Genomic DNA, 18,036 nt, shown 5'->3' with positions numbered 1-18,036 from the left:
CGGTATATAAAAAATTAAAATAAATAAATAAATAAATAAATAAAAACAAATATTAAAATTATAAAAAATAATTTGATAATTTTTTACCTTCATAGAATATCTCCAATGAATTTGGAGATTTATTCTTTGGTGCAAGCAATGTTATATATCCATCTATCAATCGGGAAGTCCTCGATTGTAGTCAAAAGTAGTTTAAAATTCAACTAAAAAAAGTTTGTAAAAAATATATCTTTAATGTAATAGCACCCTTAATTTGCAAATAACAAAAATAGTGAACTTAAAATAGTATGTGTTGTGCCTTCAAATTCATAAATATGTAAAAGAATATGATCCACATCAACCTATTAAGAACGTATATAAGTGATAAAATTACAACAAACATGTATCAATTCAAAATTAGAGTGAAACTCATAAAAAGTGTACAAGTAGTAATAGGCGTGATTTGTGTTCCTATTAATTGTGATTACTACACATGTGAATTATGCAATTAAGTGAAACACATAGAAAGTGTACAAATAGTAATGAGCATAATATGTCTAATATTGTATTATTGATGGTGATCACTACACATGTGAATTATGTAAATAAGTGTCATAGATATTTGGTGCATAATTTTGTAACAAATAAATCTTATTAATTGAATTATAACGGAACACGAGGCACAACCTAGATGCTCTCATCTCAATCACAGATGATAAATAATAAACAGATTAATTTTTGGAACAGCAACAATAATAAAGATTTAAGTAAAGTGACAAAATGCAAAGGAGAAATGCTTTCAGAACAGCTGAATATATCCACTTTGTAATGTATAGCTGCGGCTAATGTTAGCGAATCAAGTAGGACATTACTTTTAAGGGACGTCAAAAACGAAACAAGCTAATAAATACATTTTTAAACCAATGTAGTTAAAAAATGTTTGAGCCTTGAAAAAGCAAATTCACTATGCTTATTATACATATGAAATCGCACAAAATTGAACCAAATAACAAGGGTATTTAAACTCAAAACAAAGGGAAATGGTATATCTTTATTCGGCGCCAAAACAATTATAAAAACGGGGCATGGACTATCGGCAAACCTCAAACAGATAGTTTGAAATAAAAATATGAGCAAGAATGGTGTAAACAAAAATAAACGTGAGAAATATTTTTATCTTAAAAAATATTAGTGAGCTTATATCTACATAGTTTGCCTAAAATATAAATCGGCTCATAAAAACATGGTTTATAAAATATGAAAATGCCTATTGTATTCTTTACATTTTTGTGCTATGTAGTCGCAGAGTCTCTTAACGATTTGACTTGTGCATTACTTAGTTAATGATCAAAACTGCTACTGCGGCAACATGCACAAAAGAGCCGTCAGAAAATGTAAACTAATGAATGCATTCTGAAAAAAATGATAATGTACCGTATATTTAGATAATATGCTCAAAAGGAAAGCTCGTCGTACTTACTGCGCGTCTGGAATCACACAAAATTAAACAAAACTTCAGAAGCATTTGAACAAGGAAGCTTATATGTTTGTATTTGGCGCCAAAAAAGATGTCAAACAACTAAAAGGGGCGTGGAAAAACAGCGAACATAAAACAATAGATTTAATTAAAGATAAATTTAAAATAAATTGAACAAAAAATGAACTGAAATCAATATGACAAAATGTATTAAATAAAACTAAAACATTTAGTAATCTTTAAAAATGTCAGTAAACTCATGTGGGCGTGGTTTACAAAAAATGTCAATCACCTCATGTAGGCGTGGTATACGAAATTTGATCATTGCCTGTCATGTTCTTTATAGACCAGCAAACTTGTCATCTTTGTGTAATGTTGTCGCAGCATATCTTGGCGACTCAGCTTGTGCTTTGTGGCAACATATTCAAAAAGGCATCAAAATTGTCGGCTAAATAAATGAAGAGTAAAAAACGCATCCCTAAAGGAAAAATGCCGCAAAATTGAACCAAAGGGCAAAGATATTTAGACAGAGAGTTTGAGATATTGATTCATAAAGACATAATTTGAAACTATGTATCAACTAATGGAGACGTGGTTTCTTTAAAAAAAGGGAGGGGGTACTTCCATCGCTTTTGATGAATGGACCCTGATGTATAAAAAACTATTTCTCAATAAATGTCTCTTGAAATAATGAATGATAATCAAATCTCAAAGGGACCCAAACACCCTATGTACTTAATAATGTAACCACGTACCACATACTAATTACTTGCAATGCGAACTCATTACATCATTGTTACTCATATAGAAAAAAATATTATTAAACAACACCAGTAAACTTATGTTGTACTGGTTACTGAAAATAAAATAAACAGCTAAATAGTTAAATCTGATAATGTATAGCATGCAGCAAAGTATTGGACTTACAGAAAAAATATCTTTTATGTATGTCGTAAAACAGAATTAATATATATTGTATGGGCGGAATCACATTCTAAAAAATAAATAAAAAATTGCTTCTAATACAAACCTTTAAAATGGTGGACAATTATAACTGCTTGATTGTAATAACAAGTGTACTTTTACCTTTATGTGAAAAAAAATTTTTTGATAGCCTGTGATATACGCCAAGAAATACGCAACGATAGAACTTAATATAAAAATTAAATACACTACTTTATAAAAAATATAAATGAAGTGTAAAAACGTCTAAAACACCTGTTATATTATTAAAACCACCTGTTGTTATAAAAAAACAGAATAATCGATATCTAAATTTAAGCCATGTGGAGACATGGTATTAAACAGAATAATCGATATCTAAATTTAAGCCATGTGGAGACATGGTATTAAAATCATAAATAAGTTTTTGTTCTTGCTGCAGAAGTATTTTGTCTAGGTCACCTCCTCTCCAATGCATCGAAGGTTGCAACAGGACGCAAAATTTGTAATCAATACATTTATGATTTGCTTCTAATGACTGATCAACTAATGGTTTAGATACAATTTTTCTATTGATATTGCTTTTGTGCTCTATAATTCTTTTTCTAAATTCTCTCACTGTTTTCCCAATGTACATCTTGTTGCATGGGCAAATGACTGCATAAACAACGCCTTTGCTCCTACAGTTAGTGAATTGTTTCAAAAGGAAATTTTTGCCAGTACCAGGAATGACGACATTATTTGTCTTAATATTAACATTACATACAGAACATGCATTGCAAGGTCTGTGTCCAGCTGAGAGAATTTAGAAAAAGAATTATAGAGCACAAAAGCAATATCAATAGAAAAATTGTATCTAAACCATTAGTTGATCACTCATTAGAAGCAAATCATAAATTTATTGATTACAAATTTTGCGTCCTGTTGCAACCTTCGATGCATTGGAGAGGAGGTGACCTAGACAAAATTCTTCTGCAGCAAGAACAAAAACTTATTTATGATTTTAATACCATGTCTCCACATGGCTTAAATTTAGATATCTATTATTCTGTTTTTTTATTACAGGTGGTTTTAATAATATAACAGGTGTTTTAGACGTTTTTACACTTCATTTATATTTTTTATAAAGTAGTGTATTTAATTTTTATATTAAGTTCTATCGTTGCGTATTTCTTGGCGTATATCACAGGCTATCAAAAAAATTTTTTTCACATAAAGGTAAAAGTACAATTATGTATGTTTATAATATTTTATGCGTCTGTTCTATTTATATGTTTTTAATTTTTTTAACAATTTTAATTATATTTTTTTTGCGCATGTAATATGATTGTTTGAACAATATTTATTGTTATTTATTACTGTAGCCCCTGAAGCAGCCTTTTTAGGCGAAACTCAGGCCTAGAGTCGGGCAACCAATAAAGTATTCCTGAAGGACTCCGGCTACCTTCTTTTTGTTCCTCACTACCGGAGATTGCCAGCACAAGCTGCACCGAGAGAATGTACTTCCGCTGCGGGCTACCGGATCACTACTACCTTGTGTACTTCCAACTTCTCTCTCTGGCCTACCCCGCACTGCGGACCACTACCGGAGATAATCTACACAAGTATCACCAAGAGGAAGTCCTTCCCGGACCATCCCGCGCTGCAGGCACCCATTGGAAAGACCAGCTTATAGGCCCTATATCTTAGACTGAGTTTACCAACCCGCTCCCCAGGTTACCATTGCAGTATAATAAAGTTATTTCCTCTGCTGTCCATCATCCTTGAGACTCCGCCTGTCATGGTAAGTCCCCACAGGGCTCCTCCCTGTGGGTGGAGTCAGCTCTTACCACGACCCAGGAGCGCACTGTCTAGTTCTAAACACACAGGGCCGGATTTTAAATGCCCTGCGCGCGTAAATCTGGCCGGATTTATGTGCGAAGGGCCCTCGCACGCCGGCACGCCTATTTTGCACAGGCCGCAGGCGCGCGCACAGCCCCGGGGCTTCGTAAAAGGGGCAGGGAGGGGGTGTGTCCGGGGGCATGTCCGGGGTTTGGGGCGGGACCGGGGGCATGGCGCCGGCCCGGGGGCGTGGTCGAGGTCTCCGGACCAGCCCCCGGGTCGGGTGATGGCGCACCAGCAGCCCGCTGGCGCGTGCAGATTTACATCTGCTTTCAGCAGGCGTAAATCTGCCAACAAAAGGTAGGGGGGGATTTAGATAGGGCCGGAGGGTGGGTTAGGTAGGGGAAGGGAGGGGAAGGTGTGGGGGGGGTGAAAAGAAAGTTCCCTCCGAGGCCGCTCTGATTTCGGAGCGGCCTCGGAGGGAACAGGCAGCACGCGCTGGGCTCGGCGTGCGCAGGTTGCACAAATGGGCACCCCTTTGCGCTCGCCGACCCCGGATTTTATAAGATATGAGCGGCTACGTGCGTATCTTATAAAATCCAGCGTACTTTTGTTTGCGCCTGGTGAGCGAACAAAAGTACGCGCTCGCGCAAATTTATAAAATCTGCCTCCCCAAAGGTAACAACTCCTTTCCCATAAATTAGAAAAAAAATTTAAAACCGGAGGCAGAGAGCTCCTGCTTCAAACTAAAAATCCATGAGGATGGTGCTTTGGGATGATAAACAGCTAGGTGACCCCATCTGCAGTTCCCACATGGAGGAACAAAACCCAAACCTCTCTCACTTGTTGCTACACAGAACCTCCCCAGTCAATTGGTACATTCCTTTTAGTTAGGGAAACCAAAGGTTAACTACATAGTCAGTTGAAGTTGGCCTAACGTACTAGCTAGAATGTCATCTTTTTTATTAAGACAAAGTAAAAGGTCTGAGCTGTGAGCTGGGAATGGTCTCTTCTTGGTCTTTTTGGGTGAGAAATTTATAATATAGGAGGTTAATGACCTATCACCTGACTCCCATTGGAGAGATGAAAACATTATAACTCTGGCCAAAGCAAGAGGATTAATTCTTCCACGAGGGGGTGGGGGTGGGGGGAAGTAATGCAAGAATGTAGATGATGTAGCTAGAATTGTTTTTTTAATTTAAATTATTTCTTCAGAATTATGTAAGATTTTCATCTTAACTATTTTTATTTTTTTTCTAGTCCTCCTTTACCACACAACAGAGCAGATTTATTTGATACCAGCAGAGACCAGCAGCTTAACCTTGCGTATATTTCTTCAGTACCTCAAAGTGGCATTGAGCAAATCAGAATTCACTGGTTATTGGATCTCGTTACCATAACGTAAGCCAATGTTTTGTGACTAGCAGAATTTGACACAATTAAACCTGACTATTAGATTTTATATATTTTTTCATTTGTGAAACAATAGAAAGCATTTCTAACATTGCTTAATTCATTTAAATCCGCTGGATGAGCATATCGAACGATAAAAAAGTATGAAATGAAAAACACATTTAGCAGCAAGCAGTTCTTACCACCAACTGTGTCATATGTTATTTTACCACTCTGATTCACAAATGAAGACAGTATTTTCATACAATAGTTTAATATAAGACTCTCAGAAGCCCCAAGGACTAACTAGATATAGGAATTGTGATTTCTGTGAGTTTTTTTTCTAAACTGTTTACTGTATCCTTCCTGTGTTTTTGCTGACTGCTTATTTTTGGATTTAAGTAAGGAACTATTTCCTTGACCTGGAACACAAAACTTGGGGTTGGTGCTCCCCTGGGACTTCATGTGATTCCTGCTCCACAAAGCACAAATTGAGGTTTTGTTTCAGATGCTGTACAGAATGGGTTAATGCTCTGCAACCTCTGAAGAAGAGGGAGGAGAAGGTTACATTCATGCATTTTTAAAGTTCATATGCTATTTTCTCCCTGCTCAGACACCCACACAAATAGTAGGCATAAAGTAGGTGGGCAATTTTTACAAGTGTACTTTATAAAAACTTCTGTTTATTGAAAGTTCAGCATACAGATAAATCCTTCAAGCTCTCACAGCATATAAATATACAATACAACAGAAGTATGAGTAAAAAAATAGAAAAAATTTACTTTTTCCTTTATCCCCAACCCTGACCCTGAAACCCCCAACTCTTCAACTCTCTATACATGTAGTATCCAGATGCAAATTGAGGAAAACTGCTTTAGGCTAAGTAATCATCCAAAGCTTGCAATGAATTAACAATTCAACTCTATATTCTAGAAGTAAGAGAAAGAATAAAGAGATCTCAGATTTTTAGAAATTTCACACTTCAGTCCAGTTTATATTTAAATACTGACATTTTCTCCATAAGTGCTAAAGTATGCATTTGGATTCTTCACATGGCCAAATTTGTGGATCCTTATCCATTGCAACAATATACACTTGTTGATTATTAAACAAGACTTCCCTACACAAATAAAACATTCATATCATCCAGCACATAATCATCCAAAATAACCGAGACAAAAATCTGCAGCTATATTTTCAGCCATTTGAGCATAGCATGATAAATTTGGGAGAAAATCTTTCAAAATTGTTGAATATGGGAAAATTTCTAAATACAATGTAGATGTCATGGTTACTGGGATCGGGGTACATCACCACAGGAGTTACGCAGGACTGCAAGGCAGAACAGTGGGCTAAACAAGGGCTGGACTTCTGCCTAGCCAATCCCCTCTCTCGCAGGTTGGGTTCTGGGGGCCAGTAAGTCTTTGCTGCGGCAGTACAATATGCTGAGTCCAGGCAGGCTAAAGCAAGGCTGGATAGGCTGGAGCAAGGCATTTTAGGCTAGATTAAGGCTGGACAAGGCAAGGTTTGGACAGGTTGGAGAAGGTACAGAGAAGGGCGACCAAAATGATAAGGGGAATGGAACAACTCCCCTATGAGGAAAGACCAAAGAGGTTAGGACTTTTCAGCTTGGAGAAGAGATGGCTGAGGGGGGATATGATAGAGGTGTTTAAAATCATGAGAGGTCTAGAATGGGTAGATGTGAATCGGTTATTTACTCTTTCAGATAATAGAAAGACTAGGGGGCACTCCATGAAATTAGCATGTGGCACATTCAAAACTAATCGTAAAAAGTTCTTTTTCACTCAATGCACAATTAAACTCTGGAATTTGTTGCCAGAGGATGTGGTTAGTGAAGTTAGTATAGCTGTGTTTAAAAAAGGATTGCATAAGTTCTTAGAGAAGTCCATTACCTGCTATTAATTAAGTTGACTAAGAAAATAGCCACTACTATTACTAGCAACAGTAACATAGAATAGACTTTAGTTTTTGGGTACTTGCCAGGTTCTTGTGGCCTGGATTGGCCACTGTTGGAAACAGCATGCTGGGCTTGATGGACCCTTGGTCTGAACCAGTATGGCATGTTCTTATGGATGAGAAAAGGCTTGGACAGGCTGGATGAGGGTTGCTTGAGAACTGTACTGCTGGCTCAGATTTGCTTGGGAACTAGACATCATGAACCGCACCCCCTTCTGGGCACTTGATGTCAAGAACAGTGCCTCCCTCTGGGCGTCTGCTTCTCCACAGGATTTCAGGACTGGAGTTCCTAGGAGTTAAGTGTAGAGGGCTGAGAGAAGGCTGTGGCTGCAGGCTCTTCCTAGAGCAGCTAATCTGAAATGGAATTTTCCAGAGGTTGAGGAAGAACTATGACTGCTGGATCAAGGTCCTTCTGTAGCAGAGGCATTAACAGTGTTCTCCCTTCACTCATTAGCTGAAAAGAGGTACTGGAGATTTCTGGAGTCAGAACTGTAGCAGGAATGGGAACAGCAATCTGGCATGAACTCTGTGTAGCAGGATAGGGTTTGGTCTCTGAGCTGTGTGCCTGGTGAGAAGATTCTAAGGAGGCAGGCAGAGAAAAGGTACATGCTACCTTCTTAGCAGTCAGTGTTGGTCTTGTTAAGTTGCTGCAACTAGCTGTGGTTCTTTGAGCTCTAGAGGCAGAATTAATTAGCTTTGCTTGACTAAGTTTCTACTGATGAGGATAGAGCAGCACTATCCAGAGCATGATTTGCCCCTGATTATCTGGGCTAGCATCAGAAGAAAGTTTTACCTTTCCAGGTAAGGAACTTAACTCAATTGGACAAGCTATGGTTGTATTAGCTATGTAGTCAGAATTAACTTTATAAACTGTGATTTTTAAGGTTTCTGTGCTTCTCAGAATACTTGTGTTAGAAGTTTCCTCAGTAGCCTCCATACAGACAGGCCACAGTATTTGTGGCTTCAAAAGCTTATTTATTTATTTTATTTATTTATCTTATTTTTATATTCTGCTTTTTGGCACTTCAGAGCAGATTATATTCAGGTACTATAATTATTACAAACAAAGCATGTCTGGGAATTATGACATTTTTGGCATCTCCAACTATCAGGATTAAAAAAATGACAGCAGATTCACTCAGAAAAAGTGGAAAGACTCTGAGCTTTGCAAACAGAGCAGGCAAAACTCAGTTTAGAAACAAGCTGAGCCCGAACGAGAGGTTGAGGCCTACCTCTTCCGGCCCGACTGAATGACGCGACCGCGACATCACTTCCGGTCTTGCGGGCCCTTTAAAGGGCCGAAGCAACCCACCAGCTGCCCTCAGACGTCATTGTCCTCCAATCCAGCGACAAGGGCCCCCACGATCCGCCTCACCTGCGATTCAGCGATCCAGCAATCAGGGCCTCCCGTGTTCAGCCTCCCTCGCACGTCCTGCAGCTCGACACAACCGGCGCGGGTGACCCACCGGGGTCCGAACCCGAACCAGAGGTGAGGCCTACCTCTTCCTGCCCGACCGAACGACACGACCACGACATCACTTCCGGTCCTACAGGCCTCTCTTCCGCCCCAACGAGTCTTCAAGGACAGATCCCTGGTGTCTCATGCCAGGCGTCTCGCGCACCAAAGGAGCGCAACTAAGGGGCCTGCCCCTTAGTGTGCCTCTTCATGCTGCCCCCAGAGAACTTTGTACTGCCTCCATCGGACTGACGCTCAATTTCGCTCCCTAATTCATCTTTGATATCCATCCTCAAACCGCCTCCTCTCTTTTCATCCTCTTCTACTACCCTTCCCACCAACTGCTGCCCCCTTCCCTCCTGCAACAACCTCTTTCCTCCCCTCACACTTCTCCCGCAAAAAACAATCTCAAAACTCAAACCCTACCCCTCCCCCTTCAACTCTCATGAATACCTGATGCCTCTTATACTAGCCTTATATACCTAGTACTTCTCTCAAAAACCACAACATTCCCACCCTCAGCTACAACAAACATAGACCCGCTGCCCTCTACACTTTTCGGTACCACTCATACCTTAAAACACTTCTCCCAACCATGATCTCCCCTCCCCCTCACCCAAATCCTTGGAATCACCGCTCTCTCACTCATCCTCTTTAATGCTCAGTCATTAAGCAAAAAGACACCCATCCTTATGACCTTCTCCTTGATGAAAACTCTGACATCTGTGCAATAACAGAAACGTGGCTGAAGTAAACTGACTCTGTTCTCCTTAACCAGCTCCCCACCAACATATACAAGATCTTCTCCATTCCAAGACTCAAAAAAAAAAGGTGGTGGAATTCTACTAGCTGTTAAAAATGAACTCAACGTAATACACCAATCTATCACCTCTCCACCCAAAATTGAAATTGGCCTCTTTAAATCCTCCTCTTTGCAAATTTTTTTTAATTTACTCCCCACCAGGAATACTGGACAACAATCCCTCCACCCTTATTGAATACATAGCCAAAAACATATCCATCAACACTCCAGCCATCATTCTAGGTGATCTCAGTCTTATATTGACAATACACCTCTAACCCCCTCATGCGCCTCTATCCTTGAAGCCCTGAAGGCCATAGGCTTTAAACAGATCATCAACCGTCCAACACATAAAGCTGGTCATTCTCTTGACCTAACTAACCAACATATAGAAGCGGACCCCCCAACTTGCATGCCCATCCCCTGGTCAGACCACTACCTTATAAGAACCTCCTGCTCCTTAAAGAAGCCCCCTACCGTCCCCAACACATTTAGTACCATGCATTTCAGAAAAACATGTAAAAGGGATGACCTCATCTTGGTCCTCTCCAACACACTTGACAACTTAGATCTGTCGAATGCAGATGCCGCCCTTGCATCGTGGAACAACCACACAATCACTGTAGCCAATAATATCTGCCCCCTGCAGTCAAGACAAATAAATTCCCATCATAATACAAGAAAACCCTGGTACTCACAGGAACTGAAAGACATGAAACACAATCTTAGAAAAATAGAAAAGAACTGGAGCAAGGACCCGACCCCCACACTCCTTGCCTGATACAAATCCTCACTACACAATTACAGACAAATGTTAAATAATGTCAAAAAGAACTTCTACGCCACTAAAATACACCAATATCAGTTTAATCCACGAGCCCTTTTTGAATATGTTGCCTCGCTTACCAAATTAACCCCGGCTGTTATACCTGAAGAAGAAGCCAAAGCTAAATGCGAGGATCTTGCAACCTACTTTCAAGACAAAACCAATAAACTGCTAACGCGCTCTCCCTCTACCTCTCCTCCTACCCACACCCCCCAAAAAGCCCACCCTCCCCATACAAATAACCCCCACACAAATAACCCACACACTAGCCTTATGTCATTAGAGTTCACCACGGCTCTTGAAATCGAATCCATACTCAAGAAAGCCAGGCTATCCTCCCACCCCTCAGACACAATCCCCACAAAACTCCTCCTCTCCATTCCCAACATAATAGCCCAACCCATTGCCAACATTATAAATGCTTCCATCAAACTAGGAGCAGTACCCAACCCACTCAAACAAGCAATAGTCAAGCCCATTCTAAAAAACCTAAGCTTGTCCCCACCGACCTGTCCAACTACCGCCCCATTTCAAATCTCCCATTCATCTCAAAAATCCTGGAAAAAACGATCAATTGGCAACTCACCGATTACCTACATGACTATCAAATCCTCTCTCCTTCTCAATACGGCTTTCGTAAATACCATAGCATGGAAACCCTCCTCTTATTCTTGACTGACCACCTAATCAAGGACAATCTTATACCATAGCTATCTTCGACATCTCTTCGGCCTTCGATACCATCAGCCATAATATTCTTCTCCAGTGCCTTAATACAGAGAAGACAGAATTCCTTCATCTAGAAAGGAAAAAAAACATGGAGATCTCACACAATCCTATCACACTCAATAACAACAAACAAATAATACTTGCAGAGAAAGTACGAAATCTAGGAGTAATAATAGACACAGAACTAAGCTTAAAACAACATATATCCATAAAAGTTAAGGAAGGATACGCCAAACTCATGGTCCTCAGAAAACTTAAACCACTCCTAACACCCGCCAACTTTCGGTCAATACTGCAAGCGCTAATATTTGCAAGCACTGACTATTGCAACACCCTTCTACTAGGTTTACCATACACCTCCATAAGACCACTACAAATATTGCAGAACACAGCTGCAAGAGTATTAACTGGAAAAAGGAAAAGAGACCACATTATGGAAACACTGGCTGAATTGCACTGGCTTCCCATTGAACAAAGAATACAGTACAAAACACTATGCACCATACACAAATTAATACACAACGAAAACGCAGACTGGCTTAACACAGCCCTTCGTGTACACATCCCCAACAGAAATCTAAGATCAGCCAACAAAGCACTTCTAACGATTCCATCAGTCAAAACAGCAAGACTAACCCAGGTAAGAGAAAGGGCATTATCCTTAGCGGGACCCATACTATGGAACTCCATGCCCTTGGAATTAAGACTACAACGAGAAAACAAAACATTCAGAAAAAATCTAAAAACTTGGCTATTTAAACAAGCCTTTCAAAAAGAGAAGGGAGAATAGATTCCAGGGAACTGCAAGGCTCAAACCAGGGAAGCGCGAGATACAAAACACCCACACAAACTAAGGGTGTATCTTTTTTAAATTGAATTCATCACCAAAGGATAAGCTAAATCTAGAGAATGAGTCCCAGACTCAAAACTGCCATATAATTGACCTGGACACAATAGTCATAACACTCATTTAACAACTAGCATTGATTAAAAACCTTGTTACCGAACCTAATGGCACCTGTGTAAACTGTTAGATTTTAATAAAATTACTTTTTGTGCCTTACTGTAAACCGTTGTGACAGTACCCACCTTAATGATGGTATAGAAAAGATTTTAAATAAATAAATAAATAAACAAACAAACAAACAAATAAATAAATAAATGAGATTGGAATAACTGGAGTTGCCCACAGTTGGTTCAGTTCCTATCTCAGCAACAGAAACTTCAAAGTCAAAATTGAAAACCATGAGTCTAAAGAAATCCTCCTTAACCAAGGTGTCCCACAAGGTTCATCCCTGTCATCCTCTTTAATATATACCTCTTACCACTCTGTCAGCTTTATTTTATTTTATTTATTTATTTTACATTTTTCTATACCGTCGTTTGGTGGGAACCGTCACAACGGTTTACATTAAGGCACATAAAAAGAAGCCATTTGAAGGTCGGTAACATAGTTTGTAAATAATATTCATTGTTAAGTGTAATGATTCAATTCCAATTCACATTGTAACAGTTTAGGTTACTAGAATACCTTTAACATTGTACTTTTACTCTTTTGCTGAACTTTAAAAATGAAACTTAATCTGCTTAAAAGTTACACACATATTGATTTTGGTTGTGTGTTTGTTGTTCAATTGTTTGTTGTTCAATTGTTTGTACCTGCTTTCCCTTGAGTACTATTCTCCCTTCTCCTTTTTGTAAGCTAGTTTAAAAAGCCAGGTTTTTAGATTTTTTCTAAAGGTTTTGTTGATGCTTTGTAGTCTCAACTCTGTGGGCATGGTGTTCCAAAGTATGGGTCCTGCCAAGGATAGAGCTCTTTCTCTTACTTGTGTGAGTCTGGCTGTTTTGACTGATGGAATGGTGAGGAGTGCTTTGTTGGCTGATCTCAGATTCCTATTTGGGACGTGTACACGAAGGGCTGTGTTCAGCCAGTCTGCTTTTTCATTGTGTATTAATTTATGTATGGTGCATAGTGTTTTGTATTGAATTCTTTGTTCAATGGGTAGCCAGTGTAATTCTGCCAGGGTTTCTGTGATGTGTTCTCTTTTGCTTTTGCCGGTTAAGATTTTGGCTGCTGTGTTTTGTAGTATCTGTAGTGGTCTTAGTGGTCTTATTGGATCTCAGTTTTACCCACTATATATCTACGCAGATGATGTGCAAATACTCATTCCTGTTACTGACACTCTCTCTAAAGCCATCAACATCTGGGAATCCACGCTAATGTCAATCAACAAGCTCTTAACTAACATTCATCTCGCCTTAACACTGCAAAAACTGAGCTTATGCTTATTTTCCCACCAGCCTACACCAATGCCCTCCCCCTACACCACTCGCTTCCACACCTCATCTCGTTCTTCCAACAGGTACGAGATTTAGGGGTCACCCTAGACAATCAAATCAACCTAAAGAAATTCATCAACTCAACACTTAAAGAATGCTTCTTTAAGATACACACCCTAAAGAAACTGAAACCCTTGCTCCATCTCTCTGACTTTCGCACGGTCCTACAAACTATGATTTTTTCCAAAATTGACTACTGTAACTCTCTTCTCATAGGTTTACCCAAAAACTCCATCCATCCACTTCAAATTCTGCAAAACACAGCGGCTTGAATCCTTACCAATACACGCAGCAATGAGCACATTACACCTGTCTTAAAGGAGCTACATTGGCTACTGATCACGTCCCGTATACAATATAAGACCCACTCTATCATACATAAAGCACTTCACAACCCCGACATGAACTGGTTTAATGATTCCCTGCAATTCCACTCCTCCTCTAGACCAACCAGAAACCAATACCTTGCCACCATACGTACGCCCTCCCCCAAACTCACCAATCTTGCAACCTCAAAAGCACGCATGCTCTCCTTAGCTGGTTCCGGCTTATGGAATTCAATGCTTGCAGATCTACGCCAGGAATTGTGCCCAAAAAATTTCAAGCAAAAACTCAAAACGTGGCTATTCACACAGACTTACACCTAAACCCATCCACCCCTGTCACCTAGCTTCCATGGTCCCCCCTTTTCCTCGCTTACATTTTCCCCTAAGCACTAAGCTACTCCGAGCTAATTTCATCTTTTTGCACATTACAATCTTATACCTTGCACATACATCTCTCTTACACTATAATCCTTCCTTAGTCCCAACCCCTGGCTACCCCAGCATAATATTCTGTTTAATGTACACCAATGTTATCCTGTAAATATTATATATAACTCTGCATTTTTCTAGTTATTAGGCTCTTAAATGTTTAGCCACCATGTTCTTTGTCAAGCGCTACTTCAGCGTAATGTTTTTGTTTAATGTACACCGATGTGATATCTCCGATGAACGCCGGTATATAAAACCGTTAAATAAAATAAATAAAATTGAATTGCTAAGGCAGGAAGATAACTACTTTTGTTGGTAGCAGAAAAATCTGTTTTGAACTCACCATCTGGGCTGAAGGTCCTGTACCTGGCTCCTGTGGTTAGTGGTTGGCTTCATCATAATGTCAGAGTTGCTGGGATCTGGGTGTACTACCCCAGGTGCTGTGCAGGACTGCAAGGCCGGTCTTCCACCTAGCCAGCCCCATCCCCCGCAGATTGAGCCTTGGGTTCTAGGGGGCCTGTAGGTCTTTACTGCAGTGGCAGTACATCATTTATTTTTTATTTATTTATTTACGATTTTTATATACCGATGTTCATTTCAAAAAGAGATATCACATCGGTTTACAATAAGCCCTAAAAGGGCTTACAATCTAAAATTTTTGTACCTGAGGCTAAGAGGAGGTGAGGATGTATGAGGCAAGGCTTGGACAGGCTGGATGAGGCAAGACTGGCACTGTAGACAGAGAGGCTGGAAGCAGAGGTCTGAGTATTAGCTTAGACAGGGAGCTGAGGACCAGATACTGGAACAGGATGGACAGGATACTGAGCAGGGACACAAAACAAGGACTGAGACTGCATATTGACAGAGACAAGGCAAGATATTGAACACGGATTGGGAGAAACACAAGCAAGACAGGGTACTAGACAGGAACCGGAACTAGATACTGGCTGAGGCAAGGCAAAGTACTGACAAGACAGGGAGTGAATACCAGGAACAAGACTGGGCTGGGCATAGCAAGACTAAACAGAGACAGGACTGGACAAGACAGTCCAAGGCAAGACCTGACAAGGACTAGGCAAGACAACACAGAACAAAAAACAAAGAAGCCCGAAAGCAACAAAGCTTATGCCTGAAAGACCCTAGGTACAGAGAGGCTTGGATAGGCCACAAGGTAGGATACAAGAGTAGATCAGGCCTGGAGGCTACAAGGTAAGGTAAGTCCTAGAGTAGGCCACAAGGCAAGGAGCAAGAAAAGAGAAGGCCCAGAGGGCACAAGGCAAGGAACAAGACTAGAGCAGGCCAGGTCAGAGAGCCAAGGATAACTCCATGAGAAAGCAAGGTGGTTCTGGCAAGGCTAGGCTACATGCGGCTGAGACTTGGGCTTGGGAAGAGCAGCGAGGAGGCACTTAGCAATGCAAGTGGTGAGGCTTGCTGAAGGCCTCTACAGACGAAGAGGAGTCATAGCAGGCAGGACCAGGACACGGAGAGACAGCATGGACGGTGAAACTGTGACAGTATATAAGAATCTTCTGCCACATACTTTAGGCAATTACTCCCAGCAATAGTTTTAGCTTTGTATGCTTTTCTCAACAAAAAATACATCCTGTTAATACATTTGAACTGTATTTCCCTCAGAGCCACACACTCTACTAATTTGTGATCTTGCTCTAAACTATTCTTTTAAGTCTTCATTTAAAATATCAACCCCAGGTCTAAAGCCCATTCTACCACAATTGGGGAAAACAGGTCCACGGCATACTCCAATATTATTTATCTATATAGTTTAGACAACACTTCTCCAGGTTGAAATCCCATTCAAAATGCCCATCTTTAAAAACATTATTATCAAGACGCAACAAAGAATTGATATAGTGTCGCAGTTGCAAACTTCCCTGTTCCCTAAATCAAATGTATTTTTTAACTGTTATAAAGATTGGACTCCCTTCCTATTGTCCAATAAAACCTGCCCTAGAGATCCCAGCCCTTTAGATTCCAAATCACAAAATACCCCATTCTCCAACCCTGGCACAAACATCTTATTCCCTCAAATGGGTAAGTAAATCAAGGTCCAAGGGGATAAACCATATTTTTTTCATACCCATCTCCACCCCCTAAGCACAACATTAAATAAAATACATTTCCTCACATAGAGAAGCAGCTGAAGTTTTAGCCTGAAGTATAAAAAGCAGCTTAAAAGGATAAACTAAACTAGCTTCACTAGCCACATATGCTACAAGGGAAGAATTTCCAGTCTATTCTCAAGCCACTTGCAGTAAACAAGCCACATTATAAAACTTAGTATCTGGCAAGTTCAACCCTGTGTCTGACACCGCCATCTGCAACCGATTCTTCTTTAATCTCAACCTCTTACCTTTCCATATGAACTGAGAGATTGCCCTCTGTCACCTACCTCCTAGGGATGTGAAGAAGAAAAAAATGTTTTGTTTCGTTTTTCGTTTCGCCGGGACCAAAATTCGTTTCATTAGTTTCATAGGGGAAAAACCCAATTCATTTATTAGTTTCATTTCATTCATGGCGGGGGTGGAAGGGAAATAGATCGATGGTGGGGGTGGAAGGGAAATAGAACAAAAAACGTCACTTACAAGGGACAAGAGTAACATAAGTATGGGGGAAAAAAAAAAGTGAAAGCTTGCTGGGCAGACTGGATGGACCGTTTGGTCTTCTTCTGCTGTCATTTCTATGTTTCTATATTTGTTTTTCGTTTGCCATTAAAGTCAATGGGGGAAGTATTTGCAGCCTATTTTTGGCTGCAGAATTGGGGTTTTCTTATCAATTCTGATGAAACTTCTGGGGAGCAATCATCAGAACGAGAAAAGAGCTCCAAGGTACTTAGACTGTGGCAAAGTAGCACCAGGGGCAAAGGGGTGCCAGGAGTGCAAGAGTGCTTTTTTATGTCAAAACGGTTCATTTCATTTCATTTCATAAAATTTATTGATCGCCTAACACAAAGTAGGCCTAGGTGATGAACAAAAATACATACATAGTAAAAACACAGAACAACAATGATGCCTCGGGTAAAGCAATATATCCTATACAGAAAACATGAATGGAATCACTGCATCGTATGACCATTACAAGCACTCATATTTGTACAGGTTATACCTCCTCATTCCCCCCCCCTGCACTCCACCCCCCCCTGCACTCCACCCACCCCCCCTTCCCCAAACTTCCTATGGCTTAGCCCCAGACTTCCACACAACAATTAGCATGATAATGGATATATAGTAATATTACTGTCCCATCAGCAACTAATTGTTAAGTATCAGACTCCGGGCTTTGTGCGGTAAAGTTTGGATATAAGGTTCTCAAATTAGCAAAAATTTCCGACGCTGTTGACACGAAGTCTTGGCCAATTCCTTGTCCATGGTAAGTACGCCTTGCAATTGATTACACCATGTCCAATATGAAGGAGCCACTGCTTGCTGCCAATGCAAGAGAATGACCTTCTTCCCCATACATAAGGCCTTCCGAAGGAACACTCGGGGTCCCCAGCCACGCACCAGCGTAGCCGAGGCAAGC

The 18,036-nt window shown here is 40.2% G+C and overlaps 1 protein-coding gene across 9 annotated transcripts in view; it reads left to right on the top strand.

The window, feature by feature from the left end:
• The window catches only part of IDUA (iduronidase alpha-L-), a 914,728-nt gene that overhangs the window by 33,424 nt on the left and 863,268 nt on the right, over positions 1–18,036 (top strand). For 6 of the 9 annotated variants that reach the window (XM_029602339.1, XM_029602392.1, XM_029602410.1 and 3 more), the window contains one exon: positions 5,480–5,620. In XM_029602339.1, coding sequence (XP_029458199.1) covers positions 5,480–5,620 — 141 coding nt within the window. Of the gene's footprint in view, positions 1–3,762; positions 4,182–5,479; positions 5,621–18,036 lie in introns of all 9 variants that reach the window. The other 3 variants (XM_029602371.1, XM_029602385.1, XM_029602379.1) reach the window with 1 other exon arrangement.

The sequence above is a fragment of the Rhinatrema bivittatum genome, chromosome 1 (assembly GCF_901001135.1).
Source record: "Rhinatrema bivittatum chromosome 1, aRhiBiv1.1, whole genome shotgun sequence".
In the NCBI taxonomy this organism is placed as follows: Eukaryota; Metazoa; Chordata; class Amphibia; order Gymnophiona; family Rhinatrematidae; genus Rhinatrema; species Rhinatrema bivittatum.
The sequence above is the reverse complement of the archived record's forward strand: the minus strand, read 5'-3'. Positions and strand labels throughout refer to the sequence as shown.